General features: G+C 36.1%; 1 protein-coding gene and 1 long non-coding RNA gene across 4 annotated transcripts; one reads left to right on the forward strand and one right to left on the reverse strand.

Annotated features, from left to right (window-relative positions):
* Positions 1-175: 175 nt before the first annotated feature.
* On the reverse strand, positions 176-21960 carry LOC113095752 (cytospin-A-like). 3 transcript variants are annotated; one of them, XM_026261116.1, is made up of 13 exons: positions 21769-21960; positions 21105-21296; positions 11731-11792; positions 10480-10836; positions 9861-9934; positions 5118-5464; positions 3494-3578; positions 3313-3379; positions 3099-3177; positions 2893-2998; positions 1728-1844; positions 1580-1639; positions 176-1145 (listed from the first exon to the last, which is right to left on the reverse strand). In XM_026261116.1, exons 2-13 carry the CDS (start codon positions 21146-21148, stop codon positions 1056-1058), a joined length of 1488 nt encoding a protein of 495 aa, XP_026116901.1. In that variant the 5' UTR covers positions 21149-21296; positions 21769-21960; the 3' UTR covers positions 176-1055. The 3 variants fall into 3 exon arrangements, with proteins under 3 accessions (XP_026116901.1, XP_026116902.1, XP_026116903.1); XM_026261117.1 differs by lacking the exons at positions 21105-21296; positions 21769-21960 and adding an exon at positions 14787-14938; XM_026261118.1 differs by lacking the exons at positions 11731-11792; positions 21105-21296; positions 21769-21960 and adding an exon at positions 14787-14938.
* A 529-nt stretch (positions 21961-22489) lies between these two features.
* On the forward strand, positions 22490-23684 carry LOC113095746 (uncharacterized). Its single transcript, XR_003288410.1, has 3 exons — positions 22490-22525; positions 23272-23341; positions 23508-23684. It is a non-coding gene; the product is annotated as an uncharacterized LOC113095746 (long non-coding RNA).
* The last annotated feature ends 308 nt before the right edge of the window (positions 23685-23992 follow it).

A 23992-nucleotide genomic window follows, 5' to 3' on the forward strand; every position in this document is an offset into this window, starting at 1 on the left:
TTTAATGGATTTACTGGTTAATTGTGGATGGTTTGTAATGCTTGTAATGGTATATGTAGTTGAAACCATTAAAATAGTTGTGTTTGTTTGTATTTTTTTCCAGCAGTGAAGCATCACTCATTTATCAGTGAAAAGGACACATTTCAGTATGGAGTAAGAAAAACAGACATAAACAACATAATCAAAATATTTATTTATTAATGCTTGCCTTTGGAATCTTATTTTCCTTTAATATCTACATCACACTAATAGTACTTTGGTGTCTGATGGTTTTGGGGCTCAAAGAAAACAAAAATGATGATATTACAGCTGCTGAAATAATCAGCATGGATCCTTAACCAGGCTTTAACATCACAGAAAAAAAAAAACATTGCACACATACAGGAGTAATGATTTCTGTGATTTGAGATATACACTGTAGTCCAGGTCTTACTGTATAAGATCCTGAATTAAAAAAGAACCAAATGGCAAACAGACAAATTGAAACCTGCAATAACACATGAAAACCAACAGAGGGCAGAAAGGTTAACTAAACAGTCATTTGATGGACACTCCTCACCCTACTTTACAGAGACACAGACATCCAGCCGTTCTCAAGAGCTCCTCGGGAGATCTATAATACTAGGACAAGCTTTTAAATAGCACTCCAGTTAATTTCAGTGGGATGAATGCAGGACCCCCACAAGTTAGGAACCAGTTTGATTCATCTTTGGCCTCAGTGCTGATTGGTTAATGGCGCAAGAAAAGCCACAAACCCTTAAGTCCATTTGAAAGCTCTTCATTATATAAAAGTCAGAATACGTGGCAGTGTTAGCAGGTCATGCTAATCAGCAAAACCTTCTTATCTAGAGTCTCTTTCACAAACCTCTTAGTTATATATATAAAAAATATATATAAATCTGATCCCAGACCAACAGCTAAAGACGAACTTTCGGTCCACTTTAAGGTTGCTTGAAGTTGTGTTCTCCCCTCAGAGCACATACTAATGCTGTGGTGGAATTTTGAAAGCATTCGTGATCACTATGAATGATCAGGATGTGTATATATTCACAGTCTTACATCTCAAAATGGCGGTAGATACTCTCTACGTATTCCAGGACTCTGTGCCAGTCCGGTGCTTCATCTATTAGCATCTCCTCCACCGTCTGAGGAACCACAAAAGAAATTAACAACCACAAAAAACCATACTAATAGTCATATTTGCATCATTTCCATGAATCGTGTTTGAGTTCATTTTTAAATTGTGTCATCATGTTCAACCAATCATATCTGACACATTTACATATCCAGTCAGTCATGTTTGAATAATTCTCATGTCCAGCCAATCATATCTAATCAATCATAACTAAATTATGATTAAGTCTTTTTTTTTTTTTTTTTTTTTTTTGTACATCTGGCCTGTCAAGTTTCTCATTTTCATCTGAACCAAAATCGGACAGATTCTTTTTTTTTTTCAAGCTGGAATTAATTAATAGTGCACTGGTTGATTTGTTTGTTAGTGGCATCAGGGTGTAGTAATCAAACGATTGAGTTAATGAAATTGAATACGAGTGTTTAGAAAAAATTCAAGTTTACCCACCAGTGAGGCAGAGATTCCAAAACCTTCTCCAGTTTGGAATGCTAGAGTGAGATTCTCTTTCTGTGGATAAAATCATCATCAACATCATCGTAACAACCATTAAGTTAATGTGTTTGTATGCAAGCCATGTGTCTGAAGTGTGTATTACCTTATTCTCTGGACTGAGTTTGTCATATGGTATGTGAGAGGGGAGGTAACTGTGGTAAATCGCACAGAAGGCCAAACCATCCACCCAACAGCTGCTGAAATTAGTGATCTCAATATTCTGTGAGAAAGTCAAGAGCCAGCAAAATAAGAAAGTTTGGCAGACATTCTACATATATCTATTCTACATAGCGCAATTTTATTGTAGCCTTTTTTTCTGGCCAAGAACCACCCACTTAGACAGGAAGAGACTGGGGGATTGGCATACGTTTTCTTCCATATGCGCTGTTTGGTTTTATCTCAAATAATATGTATCACAGTAATAGACCTGCATTAAAAAAGTGATTTAAATAATGATGTGGTCTTCATGACTGGCTATACAGACAAAAATAATCAATAGAACCAAATATGATAAATGCAGAAGCAAAAAAGTCCCTATTATTTCACAGATATCATTTAAAAATTAAACATAATATAATATGCACCACAGTTAAAAATGATTTTAAAAGAAGTCTTATTTGTTCACAAAGGCGGCATGTATTTGATCTAATATACACATGTATTTGATCTAATATACAGTAAAAACAGTAATATTGTTAAATATTTAACTATTTAAAAAAACTGTTTTCTATTTTAATCTATTTTAAAATGTAATTTAGAAAGTATGACATTTCTTTAGCAGTGTCAGTGTATTTGTGTGGAAATCATGATGCATATTTTTCCAGGATTCTTTGATCAATAGAAAGTTCAAAAGAACTGTATTTATTTCTAATTCAATTTTTGTAAGATTATAAAAGTCTTTACTGTCACTTTTCATTCAATTCAGTGCTTCTCAATCTTGGTCCTCGCGACCCCGGGCTCTGCACATTTTTTCTGTTTCTCTTATCAAACATAATTGAACTTTGGAAAAGTCAGTGTTTATTTCTTCAACCCACTAACTTTTAAACACTATTTTCAGACTTCCTTTTGCAGGTAGACTGGTAAAAAAAACTGTCAGACTAGAGCTTTCCAGAAAAAGTGCTTTTTAGTTGTGTGTACAATGTGCATCAAACAGTCAGTGAAAGAATTGTAGGTGGTCCATGCTGTTTGAGGCTGAGACTAAGGGGTGTGAGGCTGACTGCCAAGTTTGATCAGTCGGCTATTTAGTTTAGTTTGGTTGAATTCAGTACCTTGTATCTCTGAGTTCTGCCTTGACACCAGCGAAGCAGGGAGTTCCGCCTGGAGCTGCCATGAAGCCTCAGCGTCCTGAGTCCTGATGGGAAATCCTCCTGTGTCCTGATGAGAAAAGAAATGAATGTCAGTTCTCTATACTTCGACAATCATCATAATATTTCTCATTAACGAACGGTGGAAAAAGTGGTAATGTTTGATTAACCTTGTCCTGTTGATCTTATTTGTCACATCTAAAACTGAAGAGTTGTATGTCTGTAGGACTGATTTCTCCACATTCTTATCTGTTGGACATGCATAGACAAGCACACAAAATAAATCATTTGTGCCCGTATGGGTCTGGTATGCTCGCAAAGGAACAAAATTCAATGAAATCTAGTCAACGGGATATTGTGTAAATGAAACTCCTGTTTACTCACCTCTATTGGAGCTGGTCTTGTTGCTCTGTTGGTCTAAACTTGCTGCTTGAGCCTTGCTCTGAGAAGTCTGAAATTATTAGACACTGTTTACTGATATTTACAGTTAAATATTTCAGATACATAATAATAAAAATTCCAAAACTAAAGACTGAAAATGACTGATGTCTTTCTTTTTACTCACAGATTCTGTTGTCTTAGTAACTGAGGGTAGGGAAGTACCATTTACAACAACATCAGTGTAATCTGAGGGCAGTCGACACAGGCTCCTGCAAAATGATGGAATGATACATGAATGTAACATAGGTCACACTGTCTCTTTGACACACTGTGGGCTGAATCATTCAGTCATTACCAGTATACTTTATATTAAAGGGGGGGGGGGGGTGAAATGCTATTTCATGCATACTGAGTTTTTTACACTGTTAAAGAGTTGGATTCCCATGCTAAACATGGACAACTGAACGAGAGCAGCAGCAGCAACGACTCGCTCCGAGCGGGACTCGAACCCGGGTCTCCGATGGGAGGCGGACGCACTAACAAGGAGGCAGAGATATTTTAAGCAGTTTTACTCACCGCCTGTGCTTCAAACACACAATCGTGACCCTTTTTCGTTTTTGATTGCATCATCCTTAAGAAATAAACGATACGCAAATCCGGCGTCAAACTGGGCCTTGTTTGTAAAACCAGCATTTTAGAAATGCAGGGAACAAACACAAACACTTGCACAACTCCGTTGATGCTCTGTAAAAATAAACTCCATCCACTGGTCCCTTAATGCTGTTTTTTCTTTGGTAATCTGTGCAGGGTTGTCTTGCCCTGGCAACCAAAAACACACTCCTTTTGTGACATTTGGCGACGCTCTGATCAGTGATTGTCTGTGCACAGCCTCTCTCTGCTCTGCTATACGGGAGCGCGCTCTTCCGGCAAACGTGCCCTCAGGACCCATATAAGGAAATTCCGCTCCATCTAACGTCACACAGAGCCATACTCGAAAAAAACTTTCCGAAACTTGTGACAAACCGGAAGGAGTATTTTTGGAACAGAAATACTCCTTCAAACGTACAACTTAATTTTTGAAACTTTGTCCATGTTTAGCATGGGAATCCAACTCTTTAACAGTGTAAAAAACTCAGTATGCATGAAATAGCATTTCACCCCCCCTTTAAGGATAATGCAGTCCCAACGGAAAAGGGTCACGATTGTGTGTTGGAACCACATGCGGTGAGTAAAACTGCTTCAAATATCTCTGTGTTGTTAACTTAGCTATCAGCGCGTAAGCACATCAAGTAAACAACATGCGATGTTGTCATCAAACTGCACTTTCCACATGTACAGCTTAAAAAAAATAAAAGACGACATAAAGTGGAACTTAGTCATTTTCCAAAACCGCTAAGCAAATATATACAGTTTCAGTACATACCACATAGCATACCGCCTTTGCTGATGCTGCTCTTGTTAAATTTCAGCCTCTGGATCTGTGTCACAGCAACCTAAAAGCCTACTCGCGCTCGTGATTCTTTAGCTCCGCCCACACGTCACGCCTCTAGGCGCTCGTGTTTTTCCGGGAAAAATTGGTACAGACTATCTTTCTCTTATAAATATAATAAAACTAAAGACTTTTTGGAGTTATGAAGGATGCAGTACTACTCTATAGGTACTCAAGATTAACAGGATATTGAGTGAAAACGAGCATTTCACCCCCCCTTTAAATATTTATATTGTGCATTTATTCAATCTCAAAACTTGATCCTTTGTGAGTACAGAATTTATTTTTGGCAATTTGTGACCTAACTGGATAACTCTACCTTGACCTCTCTGTAGTACCAGAGATATGCATTTCTCTTTTTCCCTTGAACTCATCTGTCAACGGTTGATCTTGTTTCTCTAGGCCCCTCCTCACTGGAGCCCCCTGGTGGCTGGCTGTGACCTGCTTCAGTTTCTGCTTGCTTTGCTCCAACTCAGCTCTGAGGCTCTCCAATTGACTTTCGAACTCCTGGCGACCCTGCAAGGCATTGGATAGCTGTGTTTCCATGTCCTGTCTTGCTGCTCTTAAAGTATTTAGCTCTTCCTCAGCTTCTGCCCTCAGTCTGTCTGAAACTACTAGCGCCACCTTCAGGTCAGACTGGAATTGCTGCCACTCCTCACGTTCTGCCTACAGAAAGAGATAACATATTAATCATATTAATATAATAATAATATAATAATATAATAATTATTAGTCATATTTATCAGTATGTCTTAATTTTAAATATTATATATACAATATATCCAAAAAAATGTATCATATATGATAGGAACATTGCTGTTCACACATGCCAAAAAAAAAACCCTGTTCCTCAAGGTATTTTTACTCTATTACAAAATACACAGTAAGTGGGTCTCTGGTCTCTGGTAAGAGCAGATCATTTGACTGAGGATATTAATGTTTTTCTCTTGGACAGAGTTGTAACTCAGCTGTGAGTCTATGAAAAAGGTTTGTTGTGAATCGGATCGCTCACCTCTCACTGTTTACTAAACACACACACACTTACACACAATATGCTTACATTAAACTCCACTCTTAGAAATCTGAGCTTGTTCTCCACGTCCCAGCAAGATCAGTAACAAGTCCTTTTTCAAAGACATGAAACGTATCCTGTACTATTTACTAGCAGTTGTCCAAGGCCATTATACACACACACACACTTAGGAATCTTCCTCTGCTTGCAGCCTTGAGCATGTCCTGGCAATAAAGTGATTTCTCAATAGTTAGATACAAGAGTGATTCCCTAGAATGATAACACATATGTAAAAACACACAACTTAGTTTCATAATCACAATATAAAAACATCATGACCGATCTTTCATCTGCCAAAGAGAGAAAATGACTCAAATAAAGACAAACAACTGACTTATCAAAGTGAGTAAGTCATTATTGTGCAAATCTTCACAATTCCAAATAACCATTTAGGACTAAAGATGCCAAAGTGGGGGGAAATTGAGAAAGAGACATTAGACCAGCTTGAAGACGGCCAATTATTGAGCTATTATTTTGTGGGGGGGGAAAAAGAAAAGAAAATAATCTATAATGGTTATTTTAATAATTTTCCAATGTAAGCATGTAAATACATTAATACTATGTTCATGTTCGAGTAAGCCAGATGTTAGTACCTTAGACTGAAAAAGGTTGTAGACCCTAGCTGTGTCTAAACAAATAACACTGAAGGAGGATGGAAATAGAGTAGTAGAAGAGAGAGAGAGCAGGGAAGGTCTCAGGAACCTCTTCATCACTCTGTGGCCTCCAGACCCCAGCTGGAGTTGATTATAGCAATGTTACACTTTATCTGACACACGTAAGAGTCGTTCTGATATAGGAACACAGACAAAGGGATGTATTTAGATATTTCTGTGCTCTCTAAAATGTGTAATGTGTTTAAAAAACGTTTTAAATTTGAAACCCTTTCAAAATATTTGGCAGAGGACAATGTAAAATTGTTGACTGCACACTTTGTGTAGTACGATAGCTTTGTATAATTCTGTTAATAGTAATTTATGTACTACAACTGCTGTAATATAACTTATTCAACCCTAACCCTTCAATCCAACATTATATTAAATTAAATTAAATTAAATGTATGCATTTAGCAGACGCTTTTATCCAAAGCGACTTACAGTTCATTATATTATGTCTTGCTTCTGAAATTCACTAAAGAATACACTACATGACAGATTTTAAAAACACTAGGCATGATTTTGTAGAGGTCTACAGCAAAAAAAAAAAAAAAAAAAACTGGACATATAGACTAAACGACCTGTTTACATATAGACTAAACGAAGTTGTAAAGAACAACGAACTCAGGCGCAGACATGCAAAGGTTGTGTAGTGTATTCCAGCCTATACAGGAAATTAAAAAACTAATGAATATTGGTTAAGAAAACATAATAAGATATTCGTAATAAGAATGGTCTGTCACAAAAGGGATTTTCAATAATTTTTCTTTATAATGCAAAAAAAAAAAAAAAAAAAAAACTTTTCCTATTAGCCTATTTAATTCCTGAATCATTTGCAATGAAAGGACACCTCATTTTATTGATGAATAAGAATTGAGTGAAACAGCATTAACACATGCTGGCAATCATCCAACCCTGTTTAAGTCATTAAATTCTGTCTTTCTCTCTGCTCACACTCACAGATTTCCAGTAATCCAGACAGGACAGAAAATGACCCACCTCTCTCTCTCTCACTCTGGACAGTGGTGATGTTTTAGACATCAGCTCACTGACTCAAGTGGGATTTCTAAGGAAGTACCACACCCCTGATGATAAGAAGTTGTTGCTCTTTTTAGGGCTTTTGTATATTGTGTGTGGGTCTGGATAATAGTGTAACTCTCTCACCCTACTTGACAAGCCCTCGCACACATGCACACTACATTATCACTAAACTCTTCTGCACACACAGAAAAGTGCCAAAAGACAAGTGCGTCTGACACAATGGCATCATACACTGAGTGAAGCTTTTTCCAGCGGACCTAAAGTCATCGTTGCAGTCATAACATGTGTATGTAAGATTGAAATAAAAACTTCAGATGAAGGGACCCACCACCATCCATCAAACACACACACACACACACACACAAACACACACCCAATGCTCTGTAAGTACAGTCAATGTTAGCTCAATGGTTTTTAACATTTTAGCAATGTCCAGCAGAGCGAGAGAGAGCTTGTTGACACTGCGTGAGAGAATCAGGTCAAAAATGAAACTGAAAATATTACAAAGTGTGACTCTCTTGTGAATATGAAGTGAGTGAATATGAAAGTTGTGTGGTAGCGTGCAAGAGAGTCATACACATTATGCATGTTAAGTTAATATCTGAAGGATCAAATACAAGTGGTGCATCATCTCTGTCTTTTGGAGAAAGTGCACAATAATGAAGCCAAGTGTAGCCTTAGAAACATGCACACATGCTGAATGAAGTCATACTACTCGGATTATCAAGCTTTGACAGTCTGAAAAAAATTATTGGAAAAACTCAGCAAAACTATGATTTCAGTCAGACTAACATTTTAAAGTCAGCATGAACTGGAAATTGTGACTGACTTTTCTCCTGTATTTTGATGTATATCCAAGTGAAACGGCATCTTGATGAAATTTTTTTGTGGAATTTATTGGATTGTTGACGTTTGCTAATTGCTGTGGTTGTTGGCGGTGATGGTTTATTGTCTTGCCCTTGCACCAGTGCAGATGTCATCAAAGAGAACAGATGCCATTGTGAGAGGGAGGGGAAGTACATTTTCTGATTAAAGATTATGAGGCCACATGATATGAACAGATAAATCATTTATAATAAACATGGCAACATTCCATAAAAAATAAGAGTTGTGGACCTTGATTTGGTGAAATTAAAAAGATCAGAACTGGTCCTCTGACTGAGCCTGGTTTCTCCCAAAGTTTTTTACTACAATTCTGTCACCTGACACTACCGAATGAGAAAAACGTATCTGAATTGTGCTGAATAATGACTCTATTGTCTTGTTTCATTTCATGAATGAAATGTATACAGTTATTGAACTAAACTGATCCAACACTGAACTGACTCGAGCTGAATAATGACATTATTTTCTTGCTACAGCTGCTTTACAGCAAAAGGATTTGTTTCATTTTTTAAATTGCATGATTGATTCTTTTTAAATTCCTGCTGCTTTGAAATAATCTCGAAAAAGTGCTATAAAATAAAGGTGACCTAACTCGTCCTATTATTAATTTGTTTCAGCTAAGTTCAAGTAAATGTTATTAGTGGCCGAGTTAAAGTTATGTCCACGAACAGAAGGCTGGGTAGGAACACACGCTCACTCTGTTGTTAGGTCAGTGAGTTGTTACATGCGGACTTACTGCTGTCATAGTGGCCAAACAAAAAAGTTTTGTTCTTGCAAGAGCGGAACAGAATTCCCCACATCCCCCTCAGTTATCTTCCGTTCACTCCCTGTTTCCATCTGTTTCTCAAAACTCCTACTTCTGTGCGCCTTACAGCCTGTAAAGCTACTTTTAGACCAGAGCACTGTCCTCCTGTTTAAATGTTTATATAACTAAACTGAATAATCTTTCTCTTTCTTTCATACTAAATCCATCTATTCAGAAATCTATGCAAGAGATAACGATTTTCTTTGCTGTCCCTCTCTTTACCAATTTTTCTCTTTTCTGCCTCCTCTATCTCTATCTCTTCCTCTCCTCATTCCTGTCAAAAATAGATAAAAAAAAAAAATCTGATTCCTTGAGACTACCAGTTTAGGCCCATGTTAGCGGAACCATAACATAAACACACATTTACAAAAACAATGTCCATTCCTGAGCTAAGACAGGAAAGGAGTAATTTGTAGGATTGCTTGTCCCATAAGCCTTTGCTGAAGCTGACAGACTGTTATCAGACAATCCTTGACCTGCACCTCTGGGAACAATGTGACTTCCTGTTGCATTTTCCTCTGTCTTCAAAAGAGTGAATTATAGAATCCAAAGTGTCAAGCACGAACTGAGTGTCTGGGTTTCATCTGAGAGTATGCAAGGACCCACCTGAATCTTTTCTTTACAACTTCTCAATTCCTCCTTCATCTTCTCCCTCTCCACCAGAAAACATTTTAACAGATCTGAAAAACAAAAAAAGTGATTCTCATTATTATTTACATTATAAATGATATGAGTATTTGATAAGCACATAATAAAGCAGTAAACCATTAAAGGAAGTGTGTTACATTAAGTTTACCACAGTGGTAAAACCACTCCAATGCATGATCTTAAATGGTTTAATGCCTTCATAAAGCAAGAGCAATATGATAAAAGTGAGACAAATTTTAATAAGCAATCTGTAAACAACATTTGTGAATAAAAATCTATAAAGGTATTAGTTGTTTTCAAGAGGATTTTCTATTGGATATATTGGACACCAAGTGGCAACCCAATAAAATAAACAAAAATGCAAATGAATGAATGAATGAGTCAAATATAAATATGCATGCTTATTTGGTTAACTGCATTTTATTATTTGCATTTAGCATTTTTTTTTTTTTGCATACACTAATACATTTAGAATGTTAGTACTTCCTCAACATGTTTAAGAGTGCATGCAGTTTGTGTAAAAATGTGCATGCTTTAATGAAAAAATGAGTGGACACAGCATGACTGCCTGACTTACCGTTCAGTATATATGTGGATTCTTCAATGCTGTTGAGCTGCAGTGTGTTCAAACACTCCTGTAGGAGTTTTGGGTCCACTTCTGTGTTTCCATTCACATACACACCTGAAGGATGAGACACCTGCTTAGGTGATTCTGTCATCTTAAATCCATCCTCAGCCTCTTTTGCAGGCCCAGTTTTGCAGTCCGGCAATTGCTCATCATTCAGATCAGTGGAACTCAGAGTGTCTTGGGCCGTTTGAGGGTTGGCTGTGCTTGTATAGTTGGAAATGGACACCAGCTGAGTGGTTGGCGAACAGGCAGAAACAACACTATATGGCGAGGCAGGAGGTGTTTCATACGTGTCCACGGCAGTGCCTGCAGTGAGACAGAGGTGGAGCTCTCAGAACTGACAGATGTCTCTTTAAATAAAACATTTCCTTACATGTTATCTTGTGTGCGTAGATTAGTGTGTCGTTGAAATTAAACTTTATTTCAGTTATTCATGGGATGTTCAGAAAGTAGTCAATATTCATGATTTCAGGGGACAAGAAGACACTGTGTGGGTACAGAATTATGTGACTTTCAAATAAAATGCATTTTTAAATAATAATAATAATAATAAACACAAATACATACTATTAATACTTCTTTACATATTACATTACGTATATCCTTCCCTTCTGCCCCTATTTTAAGTGTAATATTTTAAGTGCCATATGGACTAAATTTATAACACTTGCACCATGTACAAAAGTAAGTGATATGGTTTTGGAATGTCACAAGTGTGAGTTAATGGGTAATTTGGTTGAACTAAGCATTTAAGATTATTTATAATTATTTTTCTAAAAAAGGCAGGTTTCACTATTTGCTTTTTTGAATATAAACCAATAGGAACATATACGATTGAATGTGTGAGTGTGTGTGTGGGTGTTCTTCATTAAGAAGCCTTTGTCGTCTCCATGGGTGGGAAAGGTTTGCTGAGTCAGTGAGTCTGAGGGCTCTGGACACCACCAATAACAAGAAAGAATGCACAAAACAGTATTCCAATAATGACTCTGGCTCTAATACATTTAATTACACTCCTGAAGTTCTTTCTTTTTCAGGGTTCAACATTCACATACCTGGAATCTACTCTTCACACAGCACTCTTTTCTCTGCTGTTAATTTTTCTTTTGTGAAAAATCTCTTTGGATGTCCCTGTGCATTGGGGGGTATCTCAGTAAAACACTGAATATCTGTATGTTATATCTGTTGTCAAAAGCTTGTTACCTGCAGATCCATGTCGTTCTTTTCCAGAGTTATTCCCCATGTTACCAACAGCTTGTTTCACTCTATAGAAGATGACAAAAAATAATAAAAAAAAAAGAAAAAAAAAAAAAAACCTTCCACATAGGTTATTCACAAACATGTGGTCTATGTCCAAATTTGTATCCAATATCCAAATAACAGAGGTGTGGTCAAAACTAAATATCAATAACTCTAAAGATATAAAAAAAAGATTCTGTATTAGTATCTATGCTCATACTGAATTCAGAAAGCTCTCCACCAATGGTAGGGAAATTTGAATGATGTTTGTGGTAAGGTTTGCATGAAAATGCAAAAGCCATGCTCACTGCTAAACTTACACTGCTGTGAGAGTGAGGATATAGCCAGGACATAGATTAGGGAAGACCATGGGGTGTGGTAAAACATTTTGTTTCTATGTCAATTCAAAATAATTAACGCAAAGAATATACAATTGGGTCTTATTTGGAAGAGACAGACTGACAATATGTTTGACTCATCATCAAAGTCTGTTAAAGATTTCTTAATCTGGAAAGCATCTGCTGTGTACAAACATCTGACTTCTGTGTGCAGACTTCATTATGATGTCAGTTTTACATACAGTACATTATAAATCATAAACATCTATTTTCTAAACATCTATTTGACATCTGACATCTAGACATACTGCAGATGAGCAAACACTCTAAAAAATACATCTTGCAGATGTACATGCAGACATCAAACAAATGTCTCAGTTTAATAGTCTACGTGTGCTATGAGGTAAGAACAGCACCCAACAATGCCATTACATCACTGTATGTTCAACAAGTAAAGTAAATTGTATTGTTTGCATAATAACTTTTTTTATGGAGTTTGAGCGACAAATGGAGCTCAAATGTAGTTCAGGCAGAACACAGCGTGACTGAAGCATTAGCTGATGCTAAGCTGATCGTAGCTCCACCCACTACAATTAATGAGCTATATAAGACCATACATACTCACTCTTGCCATAGTTCTGTCGCACAGACACGCACTAGTAAGCCTTGAGTTCTGTCGCACAGACATTCTAAAACAGATGCTAAAATGTGTGAGAGCTAAAAACAGCACTGTTTCAGCTTACTTCATATATTGAGCCATCAAAGACAACAGTTTCCTTCATTGGAAGGACTCGTTGATGCTAATGAATGTTAGCAACTTATCATGACCAAGATCTTGAAGAGACCATCTGTGCTAGCCAGATCAAAAGCCTTGACGAGATCACCAAAGTCCACATTAAAGGGTTACTGCTGCTCCCTGCACTTTCTATAAGGTGTAGGAGTGATACGATCATGTCGACAATGGATCTGTGGATTCAGATCGCACACTGTGACTCCGGATAAACTCTCAGAGCAAGAGCCTGAAGGTGCTTAAGGACAACTTTAAATGTTTCGTAGCTACGCATAGGAGAGATATGTGTGATATTTATTACAGTCGCTTCTGATTTCCTTGTTCTTACGGAGTATGACAATGCTTGCATTATACCCATTGTTACTCTAGGGTTGCAGCTGGTGTAACTACATTTGCAATATTATTAAATGCTCAATTAACAATAGTGTGATATGCTATTCATGCTAGCACATCACCATTTTCAGTCTTCCACGACTATGTTAAAGGAGATAATGCTTGTCTAGCTTCCGTGCAGCTACTTCATTTTGTTGGGGGAAAGTAACTCAAGCATTATCTCTTCCTCTCATGGCGTTATTCAATGTTATGTCTGGTATACATCCAAATTCTAATTATTCTCTCCAGCGTCTTACCACAGAACAGTATTCCTGATAATTCTTGAAATATACCATCTTCACCAGCCAAGACAAGCGTGTCCATTGAAGGGACAATTAGCCCGTTCGCAGAGGCCAGGAAGTTGATCAGAGAAGACCAATCTTGAGAGTGAGAGGTACATAGAGGAAGTGCAGAAATTTATCAACCTTCTGATAGATAATCAACAGCTGAATAAGGAAGACATGAAGACAAGCTTTTCAAGAAGACCAGGAAGACATTGGCATACAATGGGAAGATGTGGACAGCGTGGCCATAGAATGTCTTTTGCACATCTTGCCAACACGTGACATGATCTAATAATGTTGAAATCTCTGCAGAGTAAGAGCTACAGTACTCTCTTTAAATATGAATACATGCCACCTCTTCCAACCATTCAGAGAGTGAACTCCCTGAATGATCTTAGAACTGAACTACTACGTCTTTGTTTTTTTTTTTTTGTTTTTTGTTTTGGGGGGGGGGGGGGGTTCAAACCTCAGTGAGGTTTTGCCTGCGGATGGCTCCGAATCTGAACCCTTCAGAGCAAAGCCTGCCACCAAACATAAGTTTAATGCCTCTTCTGACATTAACAAGTGGTCCTGACTGAAATATCCATTCAGCATTGGATTTAGAATTTAGAAGACAGAATACCAAATCAAACATGAATTTAAATTTGCCAGTTGCCACCATGTTTATCCCAATAGAATTTAGCATATATTTGAATCATAACTTTTATTAATATTGATACTACTATTACTAAAAATTATAATAACGTTATATGTATATATATATATATATATATATATATATATATATATATATATATATATATATATATATATATATATATATGTGTGTGTGTGTGTGTGTGTGTGTGTGTAATCAATCAAATGAATCAGTACTGTTGTAGTCTAACAGAACAGATTAGGATTAGAAAAATAATAAACCACTAGTTTTTTTTTTTCTAATTTCTAATTGGTTACATCTTTCCGCGTGTTAGCCTACACTTTCCAGTCTCTCCTATTTTGTAGTTAAAATCCCTATAATTTCACTTTAATAAACTATTAAACTTTTAACTAAGTTAATTAAGTTGCCACAATAACAACAACAACTTTGCAGCAAGATATTAAAAACAAGGAAATAAAAATACTTTGACAGAGAGCATAGGAGAAAATTACCGCATACAATTCTTATACAAATGACTAATTTATACACCGAGACGATAGCGAAAGCAATAATAATGGATAGTTTTTGTTGTTACACACCTAATCGAAGGTCTTGTAGGCTATTCACCGGGACATGTTGTCGTTAGTGGAGTCGCACCGCTTCAGGGGACAAGAGCAGATCATGAGCAGACTGCAGGATGTGGGTATGAAGCCCGGTTAAAAAAAACTGTCCTTTTGCCCCCTCATGAGGACTGAAGAGTAGCTTACTACTGGAGACAGAATTCATTCAAATAATCTTACTGTCCTCAGCTTTTGAAGGAGCGACAAATGACATTAACAATAACAGCCTGCGTAAACACCCTTTCATCAGGAGTCACGTGTGAGTACATTCTTATCATAAGCATAATCATTATTAAGGGTTTATGCTAGTTCAGGTATGATTTATAAAGCTTAACGAACAATACAAGCAGCCTGCCAGTTCATCTTAACCTTAACTGCTCACCTGATTCTGACCCTAATCCTAATTTAAAGGTTTACCTTAAGGGGGAAACGGAAGTTTAGGATAATGTTGTTTAGCCTATATCTTATCTGACCTGAATGACTGCATTGAAATAAACCTTAAGTTATTTTTTTCCATAATAATAATAATAATAATAATAATAATAATAATAATAATAATAAACTAATCGATCAAAAAATAAAATAAATAATAAAGAAATTGTAAAAAAGGCTAAGAAATATCTAAAGTTTATTTGCATAACGTACATTCATACACAGCTGAATTTATGCAATATTTTAGTATTTAATGTTTATTAGGTTGTTAGGGCTGTAATACTGTAGCCATATAAAACAGCTAAAATAAGCATTTAAAAAGATTACAAAGTCATCTCAAATGTCTGCATGTAGTTGCATTGTTATCTGTATACAGTACTATTTTTGAACACACCATATTCTCTCCGTAAGACCTCAGAAACAAACTGATAAATCATCTCCTGACTCATTTACAGCCTACCTGTATGCTTACATCTCATTTACAGCCTACCTGTATGCTTACATCTCATTTACAGGAATAAATTCTTCAGGAATAAAAACTAATCTTGAGAAAGTGGTTCAGTTTAGGAAACTGTCACAGTGGGTGTTACCATGACTAAATACATTTCTAAGTAATGAGCCAGTCATCAGAAAGTCATTGACCAACATGTGCAAATTATGGCTCGTATGTGGGCTCGATTCAGCAAATTAATTTCACAATATTGTTTGACCAGTGACCAAGCAAACAATTGTGTCTGTATATTTAGTTTTTTTTTTTTTTTTTTATGCAGGTGATTTTTACAAGGATGTCAACTTGTATGACTTAATGTATGACTCATCAGCAAACGACAGTTGGTCTTTATTACAGATCTGATTAACCATTTGTGCAACTTCGGCCAACCTCATAAATACACACAATCTAATCAGGGCAAACCGGCTTTCTTGTACAAAGGCACTTTCCAAATAACTACAGAGTAAATTATTGACTATGCTCCATCTTACACAGTAAGACCTCACAAGTCCCTTGAATGGCTGAAGTTTTCTTTTCTTTTTTCATATGCCAGGCGATGCCTTCACAGGTTGCTCGGTGTCACCTGTGTTTTTGATTGGTTGATCCTGTTCATCTTTTTTGATGGATGGCTTGGCAGAATTGGTTGAACCCAGACGAGCTCGACCTGGGGAACCCGGGCTATCAACATTAATGGCAGGTTTGGACATCCATTGCAGGATGCGTGTGGAGGGACGGTGGTGAACAGTGAGTTGGCGAGAGCTGTATCCAGACATCGCAATTACCAACGCACCCAGAAAAACAGCGACCTGTGGCACTACAAGTTTGTGATCTCTGTGGGTCACAGTCTGTACGGTGGATGTCTGAAAGAGGAAATACATGATTATATTGTATGATGAACTGACAAACATTACCTTCAAATTATGTTTAATTAGAAGCACATTAACCTGCCTGACTGATGTCTCATTTCATTCGGCTGTGAAATATTAAATGGTAAAATACTCACAAAATATACTAATGTAAATTATGATAATTCTATAACAATTTAAAATGGAATGTAAATCCAACAAATCTCTAATGTAATTAATAATGGCCAATTAAATACCTAATTGGAGATAATAGCAACTGAAACCATATCACGTGGAATGTTGTAAAAATATGTTAATCATAAAACAAGATTATTCACAATTTCACCAACATCCAGTCAGCTTTATGAGTTTAACCCTGCAGCTCTTCCCCAATTTAGGTGTAAATACACATATTGCACATAATACATCTGAAGATGATCAATGCGGTTTATCTGTACTATTCTACATGTTTTTTTATTCGTATCCTGTCTGCCCAGATTCTTTTACTCACCTGCAAGTAGCTGATGTGTCCTAAAGTAGGACAAACATTGTAAGCAGGACCGTTTCCCCTGGTTGCTTGTTTCTCTCCTTCTGACAGAAAGAGGCTTCTTAGAGGATAGAGATCACTCAGGTAGGTCTGCTCGTCTATCACTGTCTTGATCTGATCAGAGCTTTTATAGAGAGAGGCCCCATCTGTCTCTCTCTCTCTCTCTCTCAATGAGATTACCAAAAAGAGGCTAGCACACACATGGACATGCTAGCTATGACGACAGTGAGGGATGCAGGGTTAAGTTGTTGTGAAGGACGACATCCTTGTATAGCCTAGCATGGGTAAAGCCGGAAAGAGCTATGAAGTCTAGTCAAACAGGTCAGAGGTGACCCAGTTAACAGAGCAAAAACAAAACAATGCAAAATTAAAAACTATAAGTAAAATATAAATAAAATAAAACAACATAATAAAGCAAAAATTACATAAAGATAGTAATAGTTAAAGTAAGATAAAAGATAATACCAAGGTACTTCATGACTAGCATATTCATACATATTCATATAGAATAAACTATTTTACTAACTCCACAACAGTTTTTGTATGATGTATAATGAGACATCAACTTTTCTAAGGGGTTAGAAGTCAAAGTTTTTCATATCATATTTTTTATTTTTGTTTTTGAAATAAGTAAGCTTACCAAGGCTGTGTTAGATCAGAAATATTAAACAGTAATATTATGAAATATTATTTTCTTTGGATATATTTATTTGAATATTTTTTTTTATGTAATTTATTCCTGTGAAGACAGCTATTACTTCAGTCACACGATCCTTCAGAAATGATTCCATTATGCTGATTTGGCGTTCAAGAAACATTTATTATTATCAATGTTGCAAAACAGTTGTGATGCTTAATATTTACATGGAATTGAATTTTAAGAGGCTTTACTGTATCTTAAACATTAATATAATGCAATAAATGGAAAGGGATAATTTTTTGCGATTCTTTGATGAATAGAAAGTTTGAAATTTAAACCTTATTTAACAATGTAAAAGTCTTTACTATTACTTTTGACCAATTTAAAGCATCTATTAAAAAACCGTACTGATTTATGGATGCAAGTGAAGATCCTAAAAACAAAAACAGGATATCATAGATGTTTCTGCCAACATTATGTCTCACTTATTCGCCTATTAAAAATCTATTTGTTGCTACACTTCAAAATGAACTTGTCTAGTGTTCTGCTTCAGGGTAGAGAACATGATAAATAAGGGACAGCATGATATTGTGTTTCCCAACACAGTACTATAGACCATTCAACCACACAAGGTTGTATCTGTCTTTGAGTTCAGGGCCTCTGTGGGGACTGACAAATATTGTGTTTTATGATGAGAATCTGTTAAATACACAGACATCACAGTGGAAGATCATTTATTATGCTTTAATTAAATCGCTTTTCCAAGCACTTATGACTGGCAGATATTTGCTCCACCTCTTTTCAGGATTGCCTCTCATCTTCTGAGTGCATATTCAGTCCTGATCCATAAACCGTATACTGTTATACTGTGTATTTTGCTATAATATAATATAATTGCTATAATTTGCTATAATACCAACATCACACCTGCTGTGTCCTCCACACAATATTCTGGCTGAGGGATACGGCAGGGTTATTACTTCTAAACACTGTAACCTAATGGGAAGCAAAAAAAAAAAAAAAAAACGTATTCTCTGTCTGAGCCAACCCAGATCTAGGTAATCCTATAATGGCACCCAAACCTTTATTGTGGATTGCCTTCCGTCACAGATTAGCACGAACACACGGAGCAGTCTAGAGACACTTGTATAGCTAAAGTCCTTCTTCCTTGACGTCATGGATAAGCCATTGAATCAGTTTAAATAGATCATGGTATGTAGTGCACCACAGGTAGGTATATCAAACAATAATTGAAAACAAGCACACATTTGTTTTTCTCTCACAAATTGAATTAAAACTTTAATAAATATCTTAATAACTGCACTAAAACATAATTTTCTAGTCACAGTGAAAGTCAGTGGCTTGTCACATCAATGGCCCAAAATAGAAAAAGGAAATGTAAATGAGGCACAGGCTGTGAGATTGGTGAGGGTCTGCTGACCTTGTGGTGTTAAGATAATTAGCTGCTAATAGGCTAAACCACAGACTCCTCATAATGAGCTGAGGAAGACCGTCAGTGTCACAGTCAATAATGATACTTTAGTGTTTGTCTTGAAGAAATATACTTTCTTTAACATCTCTGAGAGTGCACTGGCTCCCTGTGAAGAAAGAACAAGCAGCAGAGAATGTGTAAAAATTTATTTTTCTTACGTAATTATTAATGTGAAGGCAAGATAAACTAGAATATTTAATTCTGGGTCTTCAAAAGGAATCCAAATTGTCGCTGCAGCTCATTGATGCAGAGTTTCTTGAATTCCTTGACTATAAAATGGCATGACTGAAGATCTCTTTCATAATGAGATATTACAATCAGAGACCTGCTGGTTATTCAGTTATTTTCCTCTCTGGGGGGCGTCATGTCCTCTACTGTCTCTGCATGGGCAGAATATCTGCCAGCCAATACTCAATAAGACTGCAGACTACTGAAACCTAATCTATAAAACAAGAAAGAGAGAAAAATAATATTTTAAATATATAATATACCCATGGTTATGTGTGTTCTAATGTTTTCGCCAAGGTTTTATCTATTTTTGTTTTCTACAGTCTGAATTTGGTTGATATTTTGACCAGATATCTCTTGTAAAAGAGATCAAATTCTCAATGGGACCAATAACTGCCAAAAATAAAAATAAAAAAATAAAAAGAAATAATAAAAACATTGCACCTGTGACTTATAGTCAGGTGCGACTTATTTATCAAAATTAATTTGACATGAACCGAGAGAAATGAACCAAGAGAAAACATTACCGTCTACAGCCGTGAGAGGGCGCTCTATGTCTTCAGTGTAGACTACAGGAGCACTGAGCAGCATCTCTGGCAGCATAGAGCGCCCTCTCGCGGCTGTAGACGGTAATGTTTTCTCTTGGTTCTTGGTTCTAAATGAATGCGACTTATAGTCCAGTGCGATTTATAGTCTGAAAAATACGGTACTGGTGAAAATAATGGCGTATGGGTGAAAAAATTAATAAATGGCATGTCCAGTGGTTGCTATGGAGACGGAGGCTATGTTTAGGAGTCACCATGGACACCTGTGTGAAATGTCCTGAATCCGCTGTGTGCTTGTAGCTCCTCACTAAAACACTGATCATCATGTTAAGGTCTAATCTGACTTCACAAATAAATGCACACATATGTGCATGGAAAGTCATGCCAGCTAAAACACTATAGACACATTCTTTGTAAACACACAATTTTATTTTTTACTTATTTATTTTTATGTAAATAAAGCCAAAAGTCTCCCAGACCGAACTTTGTATACTACCCCAGGAAGCAGTTTGTTTACTTTGGCTTTGTTGGGAATCAAACACTAGTTAAATACTTACTGGATGCTGCCCAATATACACTGCATACTGCAAAGTTAACAATAAACATTTAAAACAGTACAACGCTATTGCCCCATAACCTCATTTAACTGAGTGGCATCCAGTTAAATATATGTTTTTATCAAGATTTTTTGATGAGTAAAAAGTTGAAAAGAACAGCATTCATTTTAAATATATTTTTGTTGCAATTTAAAAGGTTTTACTGTCACTTTTGATCATTTTAACACATTAATAAAACTATTAACTACAATAAATAAATAAATTGATCCCAAACTTTTGAATGATGTATTTGTGGGGATTTTAGTTCAGTGTAAAAAAAAAAGTATTTTGGCAGCAAGATCAAATAATGAATATACAGTAGAAAGACATATAGACATAAATAATGAGTAAAGAAAGGCTAATATTTCTCTGAGTTTTTCTCAGCTTTTCTCTGAGTATTCTATTGTTTGCAACCATTACTATGAATCAATAACTCATATGCTTGATGTTCAGACATGTGAGGTCTAAGCCTCCTCACTCACCTGCAGGTGATATGCTTGTATCTCTGAGTTCTTGCAGCTTTCATTTTAACTGCTCTTTATTCTTGACCAGTACAGCCCTGAATCCACACAGCCTCCAGATCTCAGCAGGGGGCAGTGTCCTGCCTGAGAGAAGAGAGAACAGAGCCTCCGCTGCAGTGAGGGAAAGAGAGGAGCCGCTTTCTACACAGGAGCCTGAAGAGAAAAGTAGCAATATATGTATTTTATTGCTATTATATATATAAACACATTTATTCAACAAAGATGCATTAAATTTTTACATAGTTAAAAATGTTTCATTTAAATGCTGTTCTTTTGAACTCTATATTCATTATAGAATAAACGCAAATCATATTAGAATTATTTCTGAAGGATTATGTGACACTGAAGGCTTGAGTAATGACTAAAAGCAAAACATGACATTTTAAAATATATTAAAGCAGCAGTAAAATATTATAAATTGTAGAAATATTTCTGTTCAGAAATGTTACTGTTTTTACTTTATTTTTAATCAAATAATGCAGCCTGGGTGAGAAGAAAATAAAATAATAATAGTAATAATACACTTTAGAGTGGGAGTGTACATTATTTACTGTATATCCTCAATGTCTTTTATATCTTCAATATGGGAAAAGTAATAATTTTAGTGTACAGTTAAACGGTATACCAGATGATTTGCGATCAGAGAGGTAGATCTCGTGTGTGGTACGAAGGAAGTCGAGCACCTCCTCTGAATTTCCATCTCCACTCTGTGCATACATGAATTCAACAGCTCTTGCTCGAGGCACCAATCCAACGAGGTTTTTTTTTTTTTTGTAATGTTTTCCCCTCTTTCTGTTCTTGCTGAGCCGCTCTGTGCTGACTGAGCTTCCAGTGTCCCCTTATTCACTGGGATGTGAAACATCTGTTTTCTCCAGCACATCGCCCTCTGCTGGAGGGGTGGATACTTTATGGTCAGCATCTGTAAAACACAAAAACGGCTCATTGGTGAGACGATTTTCTCACAGCATTAGAATTATAACAAAGAGTTTTAAATATGACGTATTGAAAAAGAGGTTAAAAGTGGTTGAATTGCCAAGAACAGATTTAAATAAATACACTATTCTGTATTACATTTACATTACATTTACATTTTTGCTCTTGGTAGACTCTTTCAAATAAAATCATCCTACAAGAAATGTGCACATAAGAGCACAGCAAAAAACGTTTTTTTTTTTTTTTACCCAGCCCTTGGGTTACACCTATTGGGTCAATGTGTTGGGTTATCTTAAGATTTGTTGGGTCATTTTTTTTCGGCGTTGGGTTATTTTTAGTTATAACCCAACTGTTGGGTTAAATATGTTTCCCGCTTCACCCCTGTTCAAATTTTAACGGAGTCAGAGAGTCAGCGCGGACATCAGTGGCAGCCTTCCTGATTATGAAGGGTAAGTAACTGTTAATATAATCGTATGATGTATATAACTGTTATAACATTAAGTAATGTGTCTGATACGTTAATTATTATTTTTTACACGTTAAAGTTTGTATTCCCTTTAGTCCGTTTGTTTCCCCCAGAGAATCAGATCGATTGTAAATTAATGCTATTCCTGTTTGTTCGCCAGCTTTAATACATTAAAAGAATAACGTTAGCTGCAAAACATTTCATAAAAGTATTATTTAAAGTTGATAAAAATGTCTGGTGAAATGTGAAAGTTTGAATCATTAGTTTGGTTAGTTTGACCATTTATGGGATCTGACCAGAGAATGAAGCTGCTGCGCGAGGTGAGCTCACACACATCAGTCATGAGACAGACAGCAGACTCCGCGAGAATCGTTTGAATGAACCTGCTGCAATTTTCTGTTATAAAAGTTAAAAACCCAGACGAAAGAAAAGCGCGCAGTCCTGAGGCAATCCGCTCTTTCAGCGAAAATTTATACCAGTGCCCCAAATTTACATAACGTTAACGTTACTCCTACAACCAAACTTTAAGAGGGGAGCGTAAAACTTAAGCCATATTCGTCTTATCGCACCAGCACTAATTAATTGTACAGTAAAAGTCGTGTTTTATGGTAATTCATATTGAATAGTGTTATGCATCTATTAGAATTACAGCAGTTTCTCTTATGAAGCTAGATTGATTGACATGTTTTTAAATGTGTTGTATTAAATGTGTTGATACTTCTGTTTTAGACAATGGACTTTTTCATGAAGGAAAAATTGCAACAATAGAATTTCTGCCTGTTAATTGAAACATTTCAAGGTAAGTAACCTATATAAAATAACGATACATAAGTTTTCAATTTTACTTAGACCTATGACTTATGAAAAAAGACAAATGAGGTGAAATAAGTGTATTGATGCATTCCGTACAACAAAGCTTCCTTTCATTTCAACTTGTGCTTTCTCTGTACTTTTTTCATTTAAAGGCCTTCGTGCAGAAATTGTCTTTAAGCTCTTCCTGCTGTCTGCACCATACCACACTAATGGAAAATTGGTGTGCACATCATACACAGAAATGAAGCGGTCCTTCATTGACATTAAACCTGTAAGTAAAAGCAACACTTAAAATTACAGTGCCCTGTGAAATCAAGTCACCTTTATTTATTTTGTATAAGACACATGTTGTACAATACAAATCGTTCCAAGAAGATATAAAAAAAAAAAAAAAAATGATGACAGAATTTAAATTTTTGGGTGAATTATCACTTTAACCTATTTAAATTCGCTATAGCTTTTAACTCATTTAAATTAACTTATTTGTAAAGTGAGTGTATCAATGAAATATCATCACAATGCATGTTAACTGAACTTAGTTTTTTTTTAATTATTATTCTTTTAAGGTTGGCACTAATTAGTGCTGCACTTGAATCACGAGACAAGCCAGAATCCACATGTCCTGGTGCTTGGTGAC

Source organism: Carassius auratus, unplaced genomic scaffold (genome assembly GCF_003368295.1).
Source record: "Carassius auratus strain Wakin unplaced genomic scaffold, ASM336829v1 scaf_tig00215781, whole genome shotgun sequence".
NCBI classification, from domain to species: Eukaryota; Metazoa; Chordata; class Actinopteri; order Cypriniformes; family Cyprinidae; genus Carassius; species Carassius auratus.

Excerpts from the sequence above, each read along its gene's own strand:
- LOC113095752 (XM_026261116.1), bottom strand. The coding sequence starts at position 21,148 with ATGAAAGCTGCAAGAACTCAGAGATACAAGCATATCACCTGCAG. Across the intron at positions 3,579-5,117 it reads GGTACTACAGAGAGGTCAAG|GAGCCTGTGTCGACTGCCCT; the intron begins GTAGAGTTATCC and ends ATCATTTTGCAG. Across the intron at positions 1,640-1,727 it reads AACTCAGTCCAGAGAATAAG|AAAGAGAATCTCACTCTAGC; the intron begins GTAATACACACT and ends TTTTATCCACAG.